Source organism: Rhea pennata, chromosome 6, assembly GCF_028389875.1.
Source record: "Rhea pennata isolate bPtePen1 chromosome 6, bPtePen1.pri, whole genome shotgun sequence".
NCBI classification, from domain to species: Eukaryota; Metazoa; Chordata; class Aves; order Rheiformes; family Rheidae; genus Rhea; species Rhea pennata.
Window position 1 is genome coordinate 20,280,347 of NC_084668.1, and position 21,232 is coordinate 20,301,578.

General features: G+C 36.1%; 1 protein-coding gene across 1 annotated transcript in view; it reads right to left on the bottom strand.

Annotated features, from left to right (window-relative positions):
* The window catches only part of GRB14 (growth factor receptor bound protein 14), a gene marked incomplete at its 5' end in the record, with an annotated part of 68,556 nt that overhangs the window by 19,745 nt on the left and 27,579 nt on the right, over window positions 1-21,232 (bottom strand). Inside the window, 3 exons of the mRNA XM_062578902.1 lie at window positions 2,659-2,733; window positions 4,586-4,707; window positions 11,079-11,235. Coding sequence (XP_062434886.1) covers window positions 2,659-2,733; window positions 4,586-4,707; window positions 11,079-11,235 — 354 coding nt within the window. The remainder of the gene's footprint in view (window positions 1-2,658; window positions 2,734-4,585; window positions 4,708-11,078; window positions 11,236-21,232) is intronic.

The window sequence follows — 21,232 nt, forward strand, 5'->3', positions numbered from 1 at the left end:
AAATACAACTAGAAGTTAAAAAAAAAGAGTTGCAAATTAGAGTAATGCTACACATAGACAAAAAAAAAAAAAATAAAAAAGAGGCTAAAATTTTGACCTGTTAAAAAGAAATCCATTGACTTCAGGGAGGCTAGAATTTAACATGCTAACTCAGGGCTGACAGATTTGAGCCTTCATGCCTTCTATCTAGTGCAGTCTATTCATTGGGAATACTGTTATGAATGAGAACACCAATAGATCTGGTGTGTACATAAATTCATCCAAAGCAAGTGTTGTTCCAATAAACAGACCATGTTTTAGACAAGTGACAACTCTTATCTTAAATTACAGTTGCAACAACAGTTTCACATCTAATTAAACTGAGTGATATAATTTGCGGCCCACCTATGAGAGTTATTAATTCTAAAAGAAAAAAATATAAAACTGAAAATAATATTTCTTTACTACAGGAGATTAAAATCTACTTACTACATTAATTTTTAACATATCTTAACATATTCAATTTGGAAATGAAAAAAAGTTACGGTGACCTGTACTGACTACCTCTGTATGGATGCATACAGAATTGTCCCTCAGAAGAGCCATATCCCAATCCATATAGTGACATATTTCTTTTTTACATTAAAGATCTTCATGGCAGAGACTGAACCTTCTCTCTCTTTGGTATAAATAGAGATTTGGCATACTTCGGGCAGTGATTTTACTTAACACTTGCTAAATAGATGGGGGACAGATTTAAAAAAAAAATTTTTTTGGGGGGGGGCAGTTTTGATGATCTGATTTAAAGACATCAGCTGAAACACTCATTCTCTCTCTTTCAAGGAAAGTCAAGAAAAACATACTTGAAAAACATTTTTCTTCCTTACAGCTCAATCCACATAAAGCTGTAAAAGTATCAGAAGTGATTTTTTAATCACCTGTGAGCATAAAGTTTTTAAAATTAATGTCTCTCTTGATACTTGACCAAGTGTATCACAAATAATAACTCAAGCCATTAACTTGTCTTAATGAAAGTTTCCAAGCAAATAGTGACACACTGTAAACAATCTACTGAACAGCTTCTGCTGAAACACGCGTGACAGCTGCACAAGCCGCGAGGGCATTCTGTACTTCGCGTTTAGTAAGTCTTACTAGATCAAATACAGTTAAACAGGCAATAAAAGAGAAAACAGCAACAGACCAAATCTGTAACAAATTTTTCAAGCTATCGAAATTGGATGCAACTATATATATTTAGAACAATTCTCAATCTTACTCATACATATTCTCTGCACATATTCTCCGTATCACATATGTTCTATTTCAAGGGCTTAAGTAGCTTCAAGCAGTACATGGAGAATAGCTTTTGTGCACAGGTGCACAGCAAACAGTTTTACTGCAGAAGTCTTTATTATCTTTTACAAACTACCAGACTACTTTTGAGAGAAAAAAATACTAAATTCTATTAACATAAGAAACAATGTTTTCAAAATTAAATGCCTAAATTAAGCTGCATAATCTAATTAAAATTAGTTCACTTTTGCTACCTAATAGAGATGCGTAGCATCTTTTAAGTTATAACATTTTTATTTAGGTTTGTAAAAATGATCTATGGAATCTAGTATGTGTCAATTAAATTTAATTTGGAACATTTTTGCCGTATTTGAGGCAACTAAACCTCCTGACTTCAGCATCCCCTTCTTCCTAGGATAGAAGTGTTTGATGCAGAAAACTGCTTTCAAAGTTATTTCTTCAATGTTTTTCATCTCCTGGTAGATACTAAGGTAGAATATATTCTATAAATGGAAAAAAAATTTTGAAATTTCTATATTTCTTTTAGTTCTACCATAAAAGTCTTATTATATTGCCTTTACAAACATTCTTTATGCTCAGAATTCACACATTAGGTTGCTGTCTTAAGACCAGTGAAAGTTCTTCTATTAATTAAGTTTTCCAATGACAAGCAAACAAGAGTGATGTGTACATTTCCACCTTTATTACTCATTTTTCCCCTCTTTGAGAAGTAAGATGATGATCCCTGATATGGTCATTCTGTAAAATTATTCCAACTGTAAATTAGAATCTTCTGTCCACTTAAAAGATGACTAACACCGAATGACCTACCACTTATTTTGGAAGGCTACAGCAGCCTTCAAGCTAACAAATCACACTAGTCAGTCTAAATTTTCTACTCATTAAGTTTAACTATTTAACTCTTTTTTATATCGATTTGTATCACTTACGGGTTCCTCAATATTCTACCAAGGCCTGCTGTTAAGTACGTGCTGATAATACACACTTCATATTTTAAGGAAACACATTCCTTAGGTATTCATTACTATTCATTACTAAGACATTACTAATGCCTTTGTTAGGTATTTCACATGTTAGGTATTCACGTGAAATACCTAACAAAGGCATTAGTAATGTTTACTGCATTTTGGCTTTTTCTATACTCCTGGATCCCGAGTGAATATGCACTTTTCTAATTGTGGTCATACAGTAACTTTCTGGAAGGGAGACATCACTTCACATTTCATGAGGAAAAAGTTACTAGCCATGTTTTGAGTCATTCAAAAACTAATGATGGATTTGAGAGTAAGCTAGATTTACACATTATAGGTATTTAGAAGTTCTGAGCTATACTGGCTTATCTTCGTGTAAAGATTACACACACACCTGTAATATCCCAGAGTGGCTTATAGCTGCATTGGTCTCATCTGAAAAAGACATCATATGATCTGGAAAAAAGCCCTGTAAAGACAATAATTTGTATCAAAGTTCTGTAAAAATAAATATAAAACTTTGTATCTCTTTTGGACATAAAATTCTCAATGTTGTGTAAGAAATTGCTGCTTCTCTGATACAATAATTCTAGTTTATCTTTCTCTTCTTAAATTTGTGACATCCTATATATTATCTGCTGAAAACCTTAGAATTTTGAAAAAACATCAGTGGACTCTGGAAGCAATTTCATGCTGCAGTGCAAGTCAATTCACAGTACCTGGCCCTTAGTGTTGTTTTTCTAGTAGTAATTTCTATTACTGTTGACATATAAGACTTGCCTCGGGCTTGAGTATGCTACCAAGTAGGGAGGATATACACCAATACATTGAAAAATATAATGTTTTCTATTGTTTTTAATACACTAGAATCTCAGTAAAGTATTTTATACCTTCCACTAATAGAGAAAAATTCCTCTCAGTTTTCTTCCAATTTGGTATAACATGAGTATGAATTAACCACCAAAATGTGACAATGTCAACATGATGTGGCTAAAAAATGCACATTTAAAGTGCCAATTTCACTGTCAAGGAAAGCTCAAAGGGTAATTTATGGGACAGGTCTGCAGCTGGTGAACTCAGTGTAGCTACACAGACATGAATCAGCAAAGAGTTTGACCATTACTAATAAAGTTTTCTCAAGGCTTGGAGAATTTCCAAGCTAAATATTCATTTGACCTTCTAATACCAACTGACTTTCTCTGCTAGTAATGCTGAGCTACTAGTAGGAGTGATTAATATTCACCTTTTCTGACAAAGCTTTCTAATTACACCTTTTCTAAGCACCCAAAAGAGTAACTCAACAGGAATAATAAGGACTCTGATTAGCCACAACAGTTGATGCTATTCACAGCTGCGTGTCTACCAAAGCCCCCAGCTGCTTCCACCCGCTGGTCAAGCAATATACAGCGACATCTACATAATCTGTCCAGAGAAACACATATGGAAGCAAGGAAAAAGCTCAGATCTCCTAGGTCTCTCAATGCCTTAACAGCTACCTTTCTATCCTTTTCACAGATAAGCAGAGTTCCCTTCCACTTCTCACCTTTCAAGCCCTCAGACATTTCTGCTATTTCTCTCTCTGACATCAGAAGCTGGATGGCATCGTAAGAGATCATGTTAGGAGTGATCCAAATACACAGTGTATTTGAGTAACCAGATGGTGAATTTCTCCTGCTGAGCCAGTACTTCTTCTATGGCCTTTGCCATCAGCAAAGATCTGAATCGGTAGCATTAACCTTTGGTAACATCCAGGAGTTGTCTCTGAACTTTCCACTACTTATACACACTAACTTTGACTTCACTTTTGCTTGTTCCTAGTAGGTTATGGCTGCTCATGGCCTTTTGTGTCAGCTGTCATTTAGCAGCAGCTGTGAGAAGCTGCTGTTGGGTACAGCTGGGCCATAACATTCGTTTTTCACTTAATAAAGTCATCTTTAAGATTAATGCCCCTCCCCACACTGCTTCATTTTGTATTTTGTTGTTGGTTTTTTGGAAATCTTATTTAGAGCAGTCAAACCTTCAAAATTTTCTCATTTCAAAATGTTCAAGAACTTCTCATTTTCAAAAATTTTATAAGTCTGTACACAAATTTTGAGTTAAATCCACCTCTGCCCCTTCCCAAAAACATATGAACGTGGATATTTAGAAATCAGAGCTACCAAAAGCTATACACACTACAATATATTCTTATAACCCCTCCCAGTTATTCGTTCTGACTCATATTACCCTACCAGCTTTACACGCTGCCTATCTGCATGAGGGCTATTTCACTTTGTACTGGGGTAATTGCATCACTTCACAGAGATGGTGTTATGACTTACCACTGGATTCTTAAAAAACTCATATTTGGCATAGTATTTTCTAAAATACAGTCTGTTTTCCTCTTCCATTCCCCAGTTTGATTGGACTTCCATCACTAATTCATGGTCCTCTATAGCTCTTCCTGTAAAAGATGACACATAACCTGCACTCAAGTTATTAACAGCAAAATGTGAAAGCACAGGGATCAGATAATTAAAATAATTTGTATTTGCAAAACATGAGACAAGCAAGCTGAATATGGCTCCTGTTATGTTAAATTAGTGTTCCACTTCAGTGGAGCTCAACTTCTGAGGTACTACACATACTTTCTTATAGGAGCACCCAGAGGCTTTACTCTACTATATGACCATATGCACCATGAGACAAAACCCAGGCAGTCCCAACCAAGTGATGCAAAGAGCAGCAGGAAGTAGACTACTCCAACAATTCACCTGCATACAGCCTGTCTGGGATGTGAGGAATGTCTGTCTGACTCTCCTTTTTCTAATGCATCATTCATAAAACATGAGTTGTCCCAATATAAGAAAGCATTACGTTGTCTTCCTTTCCCCAAGTCCCTGCTATGTTCTGAAGCATCTCTAAAACAGCAAATGAAGGTAGGGCTCTTCAGAGTGGTAATGCTTTTGCACATATCAGGGAAACTGAGAATTTTAGTAGTTAAACCACTGTATATGCAAAAGGAACTGTAAAAGCAAGCTCCAAAAAATAAAATAAAATAAAATAAAAACTCCTGCAAAGTCAGTCCTAATGTATAGCTTGCTTTTGCAAAGGAGAAAGGGGAAGAAAAGAAAGTATTCAGGTATTTGTACTCTAGCACCCAAGTTCAGAATCAACATTCTCACTGCTTTAGACTCCTTTTGCAGCTCAGTTTCTTGAAAGATATAAATTAAGTGCATTTATAGGAAAGATACAGAATTTAGGAACTTCCCTGCAGATGCTATGCATGCTCAAGTGTTGCACACTCTAAGTAATACCATTGATTTAAGTGAGACTATTCATAGTGTAAGTATGCACAAATGCACATAGTGCAAGTGCACAAATCCTGGAAGACTGAGGATAACTTTTATACAATACTATTTATACATTTTTTTCTTTTAGATAAACCTCACAAGTTTTTGAAATCATCATATCATGTAAAAAGAAAAACATGCTTCCAAGTAAGTATACAACCTTGGTGGCCACTTGTACTTTCTTATGGACTTGAACTAACAAGAACAATATGGAGTTTAATAAAATTGTAGGCTATGTTTAAAAGATCATCAGTACTTTCAAATTTAAATAACACTCCAACAAATGCATTATAGACTAAGAGTAGGTCTCCCTGCCAATTATGGGGTTTTACCATCCAATTCTGATCATGCTTTTAAATGAAAAAGGCAATTAAAAATACATTATAAAACCATGCAACTCGCGCAATTTTCTGATCACATTTTTCAATTCTACTGCATTATCCTACGGTTCTATACTTGAAATGAACACTAATGTTCTCATATAACTGCCTGATGCTAGGAACTTTTAAAAATATTATAACATATAAAAAGTACTGTAATGTATACAACTTAAACTAGGGATTTTTTTCAACTTAAATTAAGCATACTATTAAATTAACATGAATGTAAGATTTTTGTAGTCCTTGGCAAAGCAGAGAGCCTAACTTTCAACCCTTAGAAGAGCTGCAGGCCCAACCTTCAAAGTAAAAATCAAACCTCAAAGTTGAAATAATTAAAGGCTCTCTAGAATTGCAGCCTGCTTTTATTGATCTTTGTTTGCTAACTCTTTCATCAGTCACCACTTCATGCTTCCATACTGTCCAGTCTGATTCTAGCTACAAACCTATAAAATTGTTCTTCAGGAAGTTTCCTGCCAGCAAACCTAGAGACAACATGCTTTTAAGCATGTAAATCCACCACAGCATGAAAATACCATGCTTATGGCTCACAGAAGACAAAGTACTCCTATGTCCATAATCAAGGAGGGAAACGTTAAACTCTCATCGAGTTTAATTCACTCCTGAGTCCATAAAAACAGACATTACGGATTTTACACAAAACTTACATTTTGTAACTAGATCAAATGAAGCAAATAAAAGCATAAAGGAATTTTAAAAAAATCAAAAAAACCTCAAAAATATCTGTAAAGCTTGGGCAGGCAATTCTACTCCAAAAGATATTCTTCAATTGTGGGGGAAAAGAGACACTAAAGAACTGAAGTACCTACTCAAAAGCAGCATTTTTTTTCCATCCAGTTTTACAAAGAGAAAGCTCTCCTCTGGGATGACATTTGAAACTCCTGAATGGTTGGCATTGTGACATTTAAGAAAATACCATCTCCTCAAGAATTCTTGGTACAAAAATAAGACACATTGCATCACCCTAATGGATGGCTAAGGATGCTGATTTTTCTTTTTTTCTTTTTTTCTTTTTTTTTTTTTTTTTTTTTTAAAGGTGTCACATTATAGAACGTTTTACATTTGATTCGACTTATTTCTCACAGGAACTGAAACACTGAGTTAGTGCACTCCAAAACAGTTCTGCAGTGGAATTACTGACTGTTGCCATGAGAAAGTTTCCCCTTTGTTTTAGCTAGATCAGTTTTTTCTTCCAGCAAGAGATGGAAGTTCTGGCCTTCCCCTCTAGCCTTCCATTATTGATGCTGTCTTCAGTCTGATGAGCACCTGCCACAGTCCAAAAAAAAAAAATATATATATATATATATACTAAGTATATATACTTAGTATATATAAAATATATACTAGGGCACACAACAAAACACATTTCAAATAGCCTCCCCTCTAGCCACCCAGGGAAAGCATTAAAAAATAATAAAAAGGAGGGTTGGAGGGAACCCACTGTCCAGTATGATTGTGTAGCTGGTGCTTGGTGGGATTTCTCATTTCACAGACGAGAAGCCTTCCCACAGGCTTCACAGATGTACCCGGACCTGAACGCCAAGCGAGAGATGTGACCCAGCAATGGGCCTGGCCAGGGGAACACTTCCAGCCCAGAGGGGCAGTCGGAGCGCATTTCCCTGTGCAGGGCTAGCGAGCTGAAGAAGCACATGGAAAACGGGTTACTCTCAATTCAAAAATCTCTCCGCAGAAAAGGAGAATTCTGAAGGGAGATAAAGTATTTTGCTGAAAAAGTGAAAGAGCTAGGGAAGGCTGCCCTTTCCTCACAGTCTGACTTGTGCAGGGGCGGCAGCGCGCGGCTCTACGTCCAGCTCACCCAGGCACAACCCCGCCAGCCCAAAGAAACCGGGAGCAGGGCTGGCAGGCGAGCGAACCTAGACACACCGCAACTGCCTTCAGTAACTGCAGATGAAGTGGAGGAACCCAACGTCTGAAAACATCCAAGGATTTCTTTGAAACAACAAAATGACGTGTACGGGAAGCACAGAGCCCTGAAATCTATTCTGTTTAACAGCGCTACGATAATGACTTCAGCAACGTACAAACCCAGCCCGCGCCACCGCCGCAGCCGCGACCGCCGAACCGGCCCCTGCCGCGAGGAGCCGCCCGCGAGGAGCCACAGCGCCCCGCCCGCCCGCAGAGCGCCTGCGCGGGAGCGCGCGGGGCTCCAGCGCCCCCAGGAAACGGTCGTAACGGCCGGGTAACGGCTGCGGCGCTCGGCGTGCGCCACCGGCGGCCGCCCGCAGCGGGAACGGCACGCCGTTTCATGGCTGCCAGGCGGTTCGACATGAAGAGGTATACAGGCTTATGAAAATTTCTGACAGGAATTAAACGTGGGGTTGGGAGGTGGTTTGTTTTTAAACTTCCACGTGCAGATAACCCTACACAGTAATGAGGGCATAATCCAGTAATGTAATTAATGTCCATCTTGATTAAAAGCAGAACACTGCTCAGCTCACTAAATGCAATCATATCTAATTCAGTAGTATCCAGACAGCTGTTAGATATTAAAGAAAATGTTCACTAATTGAGGAATGAGTTATTAATCACTATCATACTGGAATTTACAGAGACACAGAAGTCACTCAGGGTATTTCTTCTTTCAGTAGTCATTCATTTAACTTGGGAACAGGGAAAAAAAAGTGCCAGATTTCCATGGATAAACCACACAACAAAATAATAAATAGCAAACAGTTCAAAACGAAGTCATTTGAAAAGTATTTTTTCAGGCTATTCATCCAGCACTTAAGAATATACTTAATGGAAATCAAGATCAGTATGTTAAACCTTTCGCAAAAAAAGATCTAACAGTATCATAACAATAAATCCATTACTATTAAGTGTTACAAAAAGAAATTAGAAACTATTTCAAGTTGCTCCTTTTCATGGCTAGTAATGATAATCTCTAATCCTCATCATCTTAAGAAATCATTTACTTTTAAAATGAGCATTTTTTCTTTCTCTAAAATTATACCCAAAAGGAAGCAGCATCTATCAGAAGACTGTGTGGAGAATTCAGGTCTTGAGATTGTTGGTTCAAATCTAACTAGGATATATAGCAAGTTCAAATGTCCCTACAGACAAAACCAAACAGTAGGCCTACACAATAACAAAGCTGTAGTTTCTTTACTAAAAGGAACAGATGTGCTTCTTAACATTACAGTTCATATATATTGAAGAAACTCTTTATGACACTAACAGAACATACAACCAATTTCAAGAGTTTTAGAATTTTATGAAAAAGCATCTTCACTAATGATTTGATACTGAAATAATCCAAGAAATCATTTAGATTGACACACAGTATTTGACAGGATGTATATTGTGCAAATAAACAATAGTGTGAAGAAACAATAGTGCAATTGTTCAGGCATAGTTTGTCAAAAGCGTTTTCTTCTGTAATTACTTCACTATTTAAACATTAGCCACACTATAAAATACAGAAAACACTTCTACTATTACTATAGTAGTGTTGTCTGAAGCCATTTTTATACCTCCTCTTCTGTAGCAGTCAGTCATCTACGGTCTCGCTTAACTCTGACCTTACTCTGAGCTGGAAGCATCTTACAACTGATACATTCAGTGCAAAAGGTTATAAATATCTCTGAAATGTTACAAAGCAAGATTTTTTTTTTTAAGTGTTTGTGGCTGCCTTCATAGGATAAAGGAATAGAAAAGGGCAGCAAACCATTTTAGCTTTTATAGTTCATCTTTAAAATACTGCTGTTAAACATAATACAGTTTGAGCTGCACAGACAAGCTTATTTTACATAAATACACAAGTCCAGATTCCCTAGATGAATACACACAGAGGTAGCATGAAAATAGCTTTCAACTCTGTTTTTGCATCCACAGTACTGGAGTAACCATGTATCAGTCTTATTTCTTCTGAGAATGAAGGCATTGGAGGAGCTTTCTATATACTTTCAGAATGCAGGAAGGTCCCCAAAACTTCCTTTTTCTCAAGCCACACACTTCTGCACTGGCAGCTAAGAATGCTGCAGAAGGAGAAGCATCAGCTTTGGTAACTCCTCTAGTATAGTGCCTTAGTACAAGAACAACATGGAAACTTTGAGTGATCAGAAATTAAAAACAGATACTTTTTTAATCTGTCTTCTGGAAGATTTTTCTGATATAATCTCCAAACAAAAACAAATCAAGTAGAATACTGAAAAGCAGTGCTGTAAAAGGAAGTGAGATTGTCCAGTTAGAGTAATAGTTAAATACTACATTCTGGGAGTAGGCACCTGAACTATTCTTTTCTGAATGCAGTTTTTTCAGTGTTCTGCATTTTTTTATGTATCTGCAAACATATCCCCTTTCCTCCTATATTTAACATGCTTTAGTTATTATTTGCCTTAATGTGCTTTTATACTGCAAAGTTATGTCTATACATTACAAAAAGGAACAGAGACCAGAATTCAAAAATATAGTTGTAATCTGAAGCCACAAATTAGAACTTTTATGTTGTGTAATAGAAATAGAGGATTTTACTATACTAGGAAAACATTGATGTTACAGAAAGAACACAACAAATCTAGCCAAACCAATGGTACTGAAGGAGAATACTGACAACCAACTCCTATGTTGTTTCTGAAAACACAGCCCTGTTGTCCAGATAGGATAGCACTATATGACCACTTTCTGTCCTTGAGATGTCAGATGTGTTGGGAATAGCAAAGACTTTATTTGAAAATATTCCAACTCTTCCTAGAGATAAGTATGAAATACAGGCAAAAGAGGAAGAAATACCAAGGTAAAAGCAATCAGGAGCCAGAAAGAATTTGCAGTGAGAACCTTAATGGCAGGTGTCTTCCAAATCACTCTTACATATGCAGATCAAGCAGTGAATGAGCACTGACAGAATGTAGTTTATGGCTAGGCTTTCAAAACAAAAACAACAAAAGCCACAAAACATTAAAACCTTCAAACAAGCTCTCCCACCACTTTTTCCTCTCTCTACTGTGGAAAAGTCAAAATTTGATTAGACTTCAGTTCTAAGCCTTTCTATTCTACATTAAAAAAAAAACAAAACAAAACAGAAACTTATTTATTGCCATACCATTCTATGGCATGAGTCTTACCTAAACCTGTGTGATTAAGTTGTTCAAACAGAGTCCAGCTGTGGTCATCAATATGGTGGTTCTTCAGTATCAACAGCTGACATACATCCCTGGCTGTTATATCACTTGGTACTTCCAAAGCTCTGCCAGTATCATCTTCACTATACACTTTAATTACCTGCAATAAATAGAAAAGCTGAAATAATCTTAACAGTAATCTTCAGTTCAGTTAGTCCAGATATGTTCCTCTGTCAATTTCATGACTGAGACAAGAACTTGTATGCATAAAATGCAATACTAAAAACAGCTAAAGATGCAATACTAAAGACATAATTGAGTGCAGAACAACTGAGCAAAGCATATGCATTCTAAATTTGGCTGCTGGACATCTTTTGTCACATGACACTACACAGATTTGGGCATCCACTTTAAAAAGAAGTTGTAATGGAGAGGCAGATAAATATGGTGAAACTCCATATCCTTATATAAGTTAAAGATAAAACCACAGAGGATTAACAGCCACATTCAGGAACTTTATTAATGCAAAATAATGGAAAGATTTTCTGTAGTTCAGAGAACAGCAATCAAATTCAAGATACTCTTAATTCCATAGACGAAATGAGATTCTACAGAGCTACTTCAAATTTTGACAAGGAGTTAAAAATACATACATATGTACACGCACACACACACATATATATACACAGAACCAGAATGTCATACATGGAAAAGAATTACTATAATATGTAGAACCAGCAAAGTAAATATAATGTTGCATAAAATGTATACACAAAGAACTTGGTACAAAGTAGACAGTTTTTGTCATGTTTTATCTCAGTAGTTTTTCCAAATTTCTTTATTCTATTAAGGATGTTGGAGGGAGGACAGAGGGGAAGAAAGCAATATAAACTTTCATGACTTACATCTTTGACATCTTAACTTTCAAATTGCACTAAAAAAACATATTTTTCAATATTAGTACACATTTTAGAGTTCCGAGAAACGGCTATGCATTAAGTTCTTGAAGAAGTGAACCTTGGGCTAAATCTGTTTATGCTTCAATGTTAACTAAGAGGCTGAGAAAGTTTCACTGTGTACAGACTTGGAAAGAAGACATGTCAATTTAGATATTTTTTGTTTTATTTTGTTTTCTGAAGGATCAAAGACATTCGGTGACTTGGATGGTATTGATGAAATTCACTGTTTCCCTATCTGCATTAAGTTCTGCACAGTGACTAATCTCATTAAAGTCAACGCAAAAGCTTTTCTGATGTAACAGTAGAAAATAATTTCGTATTCCTCAAAATAGTCAAGAAACTCAGTTCTCTGTTACGCTTTTTCCTCTTTCTCATTTTAAAAAAGCCAGACAAAAAACAAAACAGTGAAAAATACAGAGGCTCCTGGCACTAGGATCAACTCTTATCTGTTATACTGTATATTGAAATATTGATGTAGTCCCTAAAATAAAACAGATGTTTGAAATTTTATTGTGAACAAAAACAGGCAACTAACATAAGAAGTAGGTGTAGAGGATTTGATGCGACATTAAACATGTCATAAAAGTCTTCTAGGTACTCAGAAACACAGCAAGTGATGGAGTCCAGAATGCATCATTTTTACTCTTATTTTCTATTTTCAAGCAGGTATTTTTGTGTGAAAGCCAGTTAAAAATCTTTGAAATGGGGAAGTGAATGCATTAATTGATTTCTAAGAACAAGACTTACTCTGCAATATTTACATTTTTCTAGTAGCATGAAGTAACACTAGAGTGAGCAACACACCATCTTGCTTCCCTACCAAAACTGTTGAAAGTCTTAATGTAGTGCAGTGCCTGTAGTGTACTGTGTCAATGTGCAACACTAAGCAGTGCACTGGCCTGTAATAGTCTAGCGACAGTAGCAGGGACCTTAACACAGGTTAAATTACCCTACCAACAAAGCACTATCATCCTAATGACAAAGGGCCTCCAGATAGGATGCTCTTATTTCATTCCAGAAATCCTCCTCTTCATTTATTCAGTTTATGCTAGAATGTACATCCATCAGTGTACACTACACAACTCACCTGAAGTTTACTTACCAAACCTCCATACCACTATAAACCCTTCATTAATTATCAAAACATAAGTTCCTACTTTAAAGACAAACAAGCACGTTATTTTAAGTCTGCCCTCAATTGCTATTGTACTGAACTAATGCTCGTTTTGGGCATCCGATAAACAATCAACAATGCATTGTTGTCCTAATGGGTTAGGACAGCTCCTTTGCTGTTTTGTGCCAAAGCTGGTACTCAGCAAGGATTTGCAACTGCATCTCCTGCAGCCTGCTTAGCTCCCACAAGAAGGCAAAAAAACCAAACCTCAGGCCAGCTCTCCCATGCTGTCTTAACACTACAGCAAGCGAAATAGATTCCATTTTTAAGCACATGCAGATTAAAGCATTAATGGCTTCACTCCTTTCCAAGAAATTGCATTTCTCTAGGGAACTATATATACAGCAGTTTCAGTATTGGGACCAGCATGTTAAATCAGCATGAAATCCATGCTGATTTCCTTTAACATATTAGCTCATAAACAATGAGAGCTCAGAAGTTTCCCCATGAGGTTCAGCCACCCTTGCCACAACAGCACCCATTACCAGGGATCAGCAAACATTAACACCAGATTTCTGAGTGGTGAAAATCTCCCTCTGTTTGTAGATGAACACCCTCAAAACAGAGCCTTCTATGTAAAGCAGGCAGGTCTAGCAGAAAGGCTGTCCAAAGTCTCCACAAGCCTATGCTATGCTACAGCCAAGTACTTGCATTTAATAGGAAAGGAGACCACATCAATAGTGAATTAAATGATCAATACTGGTGAAACAACAATGGGTGACTGCTACAGTTGGTTTTTATAAGATTTATCCCCTTTGGCAGCATTCCCATTGTTAAATAAGTTAGACTGGTAGCAAAGCAGTCTGCTTGCCATATGGTCTTGTTTCATACACAGCAACTTACGTAGCAAACCCCTGCCTCAGTCACACAAAAATTATGTTCTGCAGTTCAGAATAATCTAGCATTAATTTTTTACATTCCTGCAGTATTTACAAGGATTCAAAGGTAACATTAGAAGAGGCAACTGGCATTGTGAATGAGTTATATAGTTGAACAGGCAGAAGAGCACCCCATGACCTTGAAGTATGTCCTATTCTGGGCAATACTAAAGCAGGGGGACAGCCTCATCTGCCTGTCCAGTAAGTGCAGTGTAAAGTGCTGGAAAAGAGAGGAAAATTACAGAAGGGAAAAGAAGCAGAGAGAAGTACAGTGATTTTTCTGGTATTCTTCAACATTCTTGCAATAGGGCCAGGATGAGAATCCAGCTTTCCCACATCAGTGCCCCAGCTAAGGACATTGCCAGCATGTACTAGCAGCTACAGTTTTCTCCAGGTACTCATCAAGTTAGGTATTGTGCTTGTTTTACAGCAAGAGCACGTACAGCCCGTGCTGAGGCCCCTGACGGAAGAACTTTTACAGAAATTCTTTTTAAAGGGGTTAAGAGTTGCAGTGCAGATGACTAGGCTCTTATTGCTGAAGAAATAGAAATAGACTTTTTAAAATGCTGAAGACAGCAACACAAGTCATGATAATGAGCTGCCTGCGGCCATTCAACTTGGGGAGAGGGAAACCTTGAAGGTGGCCTTGGACTACACTAGTACAGCTAAAACAAAACAAAACAAAACAAAACAAAACCAGAGTTTGTATTCTCTGTGAATTTCCTCACTTGGCTTTTTCAGGATCAGGAAATAAATCCTGCACAAGCTAGGACAACTGATTACCCTAGCTCACAGCTATGACACATGCTACCTTATAAAACACAGAAATGCTGTGCCCTTTTTCTGTTCTTTACAAGGGATCCAAATACAGCAAGAGACAGCAGACAGGCAGTCACCTAATAGACCTTTCTGAACTTTAGTTACTAGAGTTTTAGTTTAATGAATTAAGTGTGATAGTGTAAATCTAATCAGGTTAGAGTGACCTTTGAGAGTTTTTTTAATTAAAAGTCTGCATTTTCTGGTTTCTGTTCGAAGCAGAGTCTCGGGTAGGATTTGCTGGCAATGTATTTGTTCTAAGGGGAGTGAATTGCATGAAAGGGATCAATGCAAAGTCTTGTTTTTTTCCTGGAAATGTGTGGCAATAAATACTCCTCCCCAAAACAGATGCAGAGTTAAAGGGTGGCAGTATTATGTTAAAGATGCAGTTATACAAGCTTCTGATAAGGATGAGAATGCCTGAGTGACCAGACCACACTTTTTTTTTCTCTCTCCCCCTTTCTCTCTCTCTCTCTCTCTCTCTTTTTTTCTTTTTTTCTTTTTTTTTTTTTTTCCAGCTATCACTATTCCTTATGCTGGCCAGTCATCCTCACCCACTTCCATTTTTTTCTTGAAAAATTGTCTCAGAAATAGCACACAAGAAAAGAGCTGCTAGTTAAGAACAAGCTGTCATTACTGTTTTCATTAGCATACACTCTCAAGCTTTGTCCTAAAGCAAACTATGTAATTTGCTTTGACTATACCTGTTAGCAGATTGTGAGATAAACTTGCCTCAGTAGTGCTCAAATTTTCCTCTTTCCTAGCTTAGTTTATAAATATAGAGACTTTAGTTCTTCCGAAGGCTAAAAAAAATAAACATCTCAATAACCTCCATTTTAGGCCAATGGAAATAAGACATCAGCAACTCTAGGATCTTCTTATGAGAGGAAAGCACAAGTTGACCACAACAAGCATTAAGCATTTTCATTGCCAGTGGGGCCAGGTAAGAAGATACACCTTTCCTATGCATCCTCTTTCCATTTTTCAATATCTTAAAAATCAGTACGTGAAATTCTTCCTTATGCCTCCAGAAATTAATTTGCTAAGAAATCTTATTTCAAAATAAATTTGTTTGTATATTGTTTGTATTTCACTAATTACTTTAACTCAGAATGTAAAATCAATATGGACAAATACAACTAGCACTTAAGACAGAAAAGGTAAAGCAGGCATTAGCTATGACACTAAAAAATCAGAAAAAAATATCAAAGCTCTGTAAAAGGAGAAAACTATATGAAAGCATAAGGTAATCAGTGTGGGAGGCAGGACCATACTCCCTCCAGCCTGCCATACTCAAACATCATCTCCACTACAATAATTAAATAATGCTTATCGCAGACGTTTAAGAGGGTGTCCAAGGCTGATTCTTCAGAATTTTCAAGCCATCTGTTTTGGAAGCTCCAATCTGCAGAAACTATACAAACATATGGAAAGACCATACCCTGCCCTGGAGAGTTTCAAATTTCAAACTAAGTCCTGAAGTGTGAAAAAAGTCAGGTACAACCAAAAGAAAGAAAAAATTGCTTTGCCTAAACTCAGCACATAGAGTCCATATTTAGGTGCCTGTATCCATCAAAAGGATCTAACATTTAGATGACCATTGCACATTTTGTACTTATATTACAACTTCAGTCACATTTATGTTAAATGCACAGTTATTGCATGCAAAACCAGCGCTTAAAAAGTCTTACACTCCAGGGTACCTTACTTCCCCTGAGATCCTGCTTGATACAGTGCCAACCTCTGTCTTTAGTGTTAACCAACAGGCTGTTTGCCTGGAGTGTTTGTTCTCTGACTTCCAACCTTGTCCCCTGCCTGACCAAGTTTTTTTACTTATTGATACTAGCAGAGAGAAATGGAATTTGGAGTGTATTTGAACTACAATGAAAGCACTTGGAAATTTCTAGCATTTTGAACTGTTTTATGACTTCTAGCAATAACCTATCTTGTTTTTAAGGATCATTTCATGAGAAACAGGGAAATCCTTCATTCACAAAAATATTTAAGGACATTATCTAAGACTAATAAAAAAAAAGATTAACAAAAAAGTCTTGGCTAAAGTCTATTGTCCTCATTATCAAACATGAATGCAAAAATTTCCCTTTAGATATGCAGGTCTACAGCTAAAATGCCAGCTTCCAGTATTTCCTCCAAAGGGGAGGCAGAAAGGATTCTCACAGTTTGCAGAAAACTAAATCTGTCAAAAAAAGAAAAAAGTAGTGCACAATGACAAAATCTACCTATTCACTGTAAAGCAATTAATCTCTCCATCACTGCAATAGTTAAATTCATAGGACCTTTCAGAAATTTGTTACAGAAATATTTCTGTGAGGAATGGAGAACTGAAACGCAGGCACAAAACTAACACAGCATTCATTAAGACCTATCCATATTTTAGCTACCCAAATCCAAAATGGTGACTATAAATCTCTGTCATACATGGACTGCCTATATCCCTATCAATCTCAGGTTGGGGAAATTTTAAGATCCTATTGCCAGCAAGATTCTGTAGCTCAGATTTCTATGCAAGATCTAATCAAAATGCTTCAATTTCTTCTCAAGGTACAAAACAGAAAAATGATCAAGACCAGCCAAGATGGGCAGATCGCCCACTTTAGAAATGATATCTTTCTGAAAAGAAACTGTCATCTTTTTCAATAGAGCCATCAAGTTTGTTAGGAGAAGTAAAGAACCTTGTATGTTTTGTGAAGACATATATTAAAGATTTGGGAGATCAATTTAAAAAAATAAAATACTCTCAGACCCAAGTCACTGATTAAAAGGACAGCAAATATGAAAGAATGAAGCAGTTGTCTGAAGTAAGAGGGAACCATTCTTTCAAGCAACCAAAAGTGCAAATTTTATACATACTTCTCTATTATTGATAGATTGAGTTATGGTCCCACAAGAAGCATGAAAAGATGTAAAAATCAATAAAAATCAATTATGTCTCTACCTTGCAATGAAAATAAAGTACCAGAAAGGAAGAACAAAGTCTAGGAAAACTGGCTTTTTCCTGCCACAACCGAGACTAGAAAAGTCTCATCTTGCTTCAAAGAGCAGAATTAACATCCATTTCCAGCCTTTATTCAAATATAAGACCACCAACAAGCTGGATTTCTTTAGCAATTCATGAATTTGTTGCCTCAAAACACAAGGAATTTTTCTAGATAAACAAAACAAACAAAACAAATATTCTGTTAGAATTCAGAATGTATTCATAAAATGTTTAAATTCACAATAACAGTATGGGCATATTATCAAACAGAACAATTCCTGTTTATTTTCTGTAGCACTAGCATACAGTAGTCTATGCTGTATAGTCCATAAAGTCAGCCCCCTCCCAACTCCTGCTTAATCCACCATAAGACTATTCCATCAATGGAAACCTGAAAAAATTTTAAAAAGGGGATCAAGTAACAAAAAAAAAAAAAAAAAGAAAATGACATTACCTGTAGACAAAAAAAAAGCCTGATTCACAGCTTTAAAACATGTGTTTTCCACCTGACTTTGGGAAAGTCCATTTAGTCCCTCAGGTTCCTTTCATAAAATGGGGCAGGGGAATTGAAATCTGTTTCTGTACAGCAGGATAACAGATTGAACTCATTAAGATTTGTAAAGCATTTAGACTTCCTCATATGACTACTGCTTTAGATGTGTAAATATGTTGTATTATAAAAAGGAAGGTTAAATTATGCAGATCTCCAAATTATACTAAGCTATGTACAAAAATATGCTAGCAAAGTTCTTTCAAATGAAGGTTATGACAATCATATTATGATGTTAAAAAAATGGCAGAATGAGGACAAAGCTGACATTTAATAATTTCAAAGACAACATTAGTGTAACTGAAGAGAAACAAGGCTTGAAAGACAACAAGATAGTTAAAATATAAATATCTTTTCAATATTGGTATATTCAATGTTCATATATATATATATTTCAATATTGGTCAGTAGAAGCAAAAAAGACTAGTAAAATATTTATAAATCATTTTAGTTTTTTGTATAGGACTGAACAAAAGGCAAGGTCTAGAGAAAGCTACTTCCACACTTTGGAAAATTAACTCATAATACAACTAATTTTTTTTTGAGCAAAAAGTGAAGTTATTCTTAACTATATAATAAATAATACTTTGCTCAGAAAGTTAGTATAAATGCGCAATTGAATAACAAGTGTGCAATGAAATGCACACTAAAGCTAGAAAGTGAACGATTTATCACCACCGTCAACAGCCATCATCACAACAAAGGACCAAACCAAGTGTAAGAAATGCAAAGGGATCTATAAAAGCAGAAATCACAATCAGGCCCTTAAAAAGAATACAGATATTCTGTAAGGGAAGCAAACGGGGGGGGGGGGGGGGGGAAAGAACAATTTAAATAGAAAGTCTCAAATTATTCTGTCTTTCCAGAGATTTTTTCAGACAACGGAGATTCAAAACAAAAGCAGGTAAAGAGGCATTTCAAATACAACTCCTAAGATATGTAAGAAAAACTAAGAAAGCTGTGAGGAAATTTAAATAACAGAGACAAAACAGCATTGACAAAAATTTCAAATAATAGAATTCTATCGAATAACAGGAATGAAAGAAAATTAGCAGGTTTGCTAGATGATTAAGCACTCAAAGGATCGCCTATACAAGATAAACACACTACAAAGCAGCTAAATGATTTATTTGCATTAATTATTCATACAGGATATGGAGGAATATGTTCCCAGATCTCCTTTTTACAGGTAAGACTGCTACTTTAAAAAGAGGGGAGATTGAAAATGAAAAGCAAAAACAACAAATAGTTAATAAAAAAGAACATATATGCAGAAATCGAGGCTGAGGCTCAGTCTATTCCCTCATCTCATGTGCATATAGTATAGACTTCTGTTCAGGCCCAGGAAAAAGGAAAAGCCCATCTGCTTCACAGGGCTATTGTGGCAGATTAATTTTGGGGTGTTGCATTGTGAATTTGTGAGTCACCACTCCTAGGCAGATGGGTAAGAATCTAACTAACATTAAATTAATCTTTCTCGTCTTAGCAAAAATCCAGTCTTGTGTTTATAAAAAGTGAAGTTTTTCCCCATCTTGTTGATAGCAGTTACTAGGATGGTTTACAGTAAACATCATAATTCTGAAAAAATCTCAGCAGGTTAATACAATTCACATTGTAAAAGTTGTTGATACAAATCAGTCCTTCAAAAGAAGAGACAAAAATTACAGGGATTAAATAGTAATGGAGTGAAAGACTCCAAAACAAAAATAAACTTGGAACAAACGATTGATTCATTTTTAAAACAACTGGCTACAACTGAGTCAATTCAGACTGTCACTCACACTAACCTTTAAATCAGAGTGGAGAACTTATTTCTTACAGGCCATGATAAAAGTGAGTACCAGGGTTGTTCTGCTGTGTTATTAAATAATGCTAAATGTATACTCAAAAGTATTTGAAAATCCTCTTGGCCCTGTGGAAGGAAAAAGGCTCCCTATACATGTCAGAATTCTAAGTACCACTACTTATGGCAAGCTAATCATATGGAGGGTACTTCTCAGCCTCACTACACAGTGCACATTACCCCCCTGTTAATCTAACAGTACACAGAAACAGAGATGTCAGCTAGGAAGGTAAAAGATTCACCTTCCTGTCTACTAAAAACAAATACATAAATGAAATCCAGTGAAACCTGGGTAAAATCTTTAAACAAGGGAAAATAACTGTGAAAGTCAGTTGAAAATGTAACATAATGCAACTTTAAAATAACTACATTTGTAGGTAGGCTCTTCTCCCCTCTAGCTATGCACCACCACCTCTTAAAGTCAAAATTCCCATGCTCTTTTATATAGTTCAGTATGCCAAACCAACACAATTCAGAATACTGAAGATATTTAGACTAAATGTACATGCTCTATGACCCATTATCCTCACTGGGAGCTAACTTAGCATTCTTTGCAAAACCCACAGACAATTGCTAAACTAACTAGTAGAAACTCAGCTTGCTAGTTTTCAATTTGAAGAGAGAAATACTCAGACTTGGCTTGATTTTTGCTAGAGTAAATATAAGCTTTCATATTCACATATGAAATATGTGAATTTTATATTCTTTCAACAGTACTTCATCAAAAATCAATTTAGTGCTCATAAAACCAGCTAGATGGGGGGGACATGAGCCCTATTGCTAAACTCATATAATTTAGTATCTTCAACCCTCTGCTTCCACATTGCCTGCTAAATCTTAACTTTATATAGCTTTTTTATGTATTGCATAATAATACACAATTTTATATTTTACAGCATATCATAAGAATATTTAAAATGCACTAACCATATCTATATT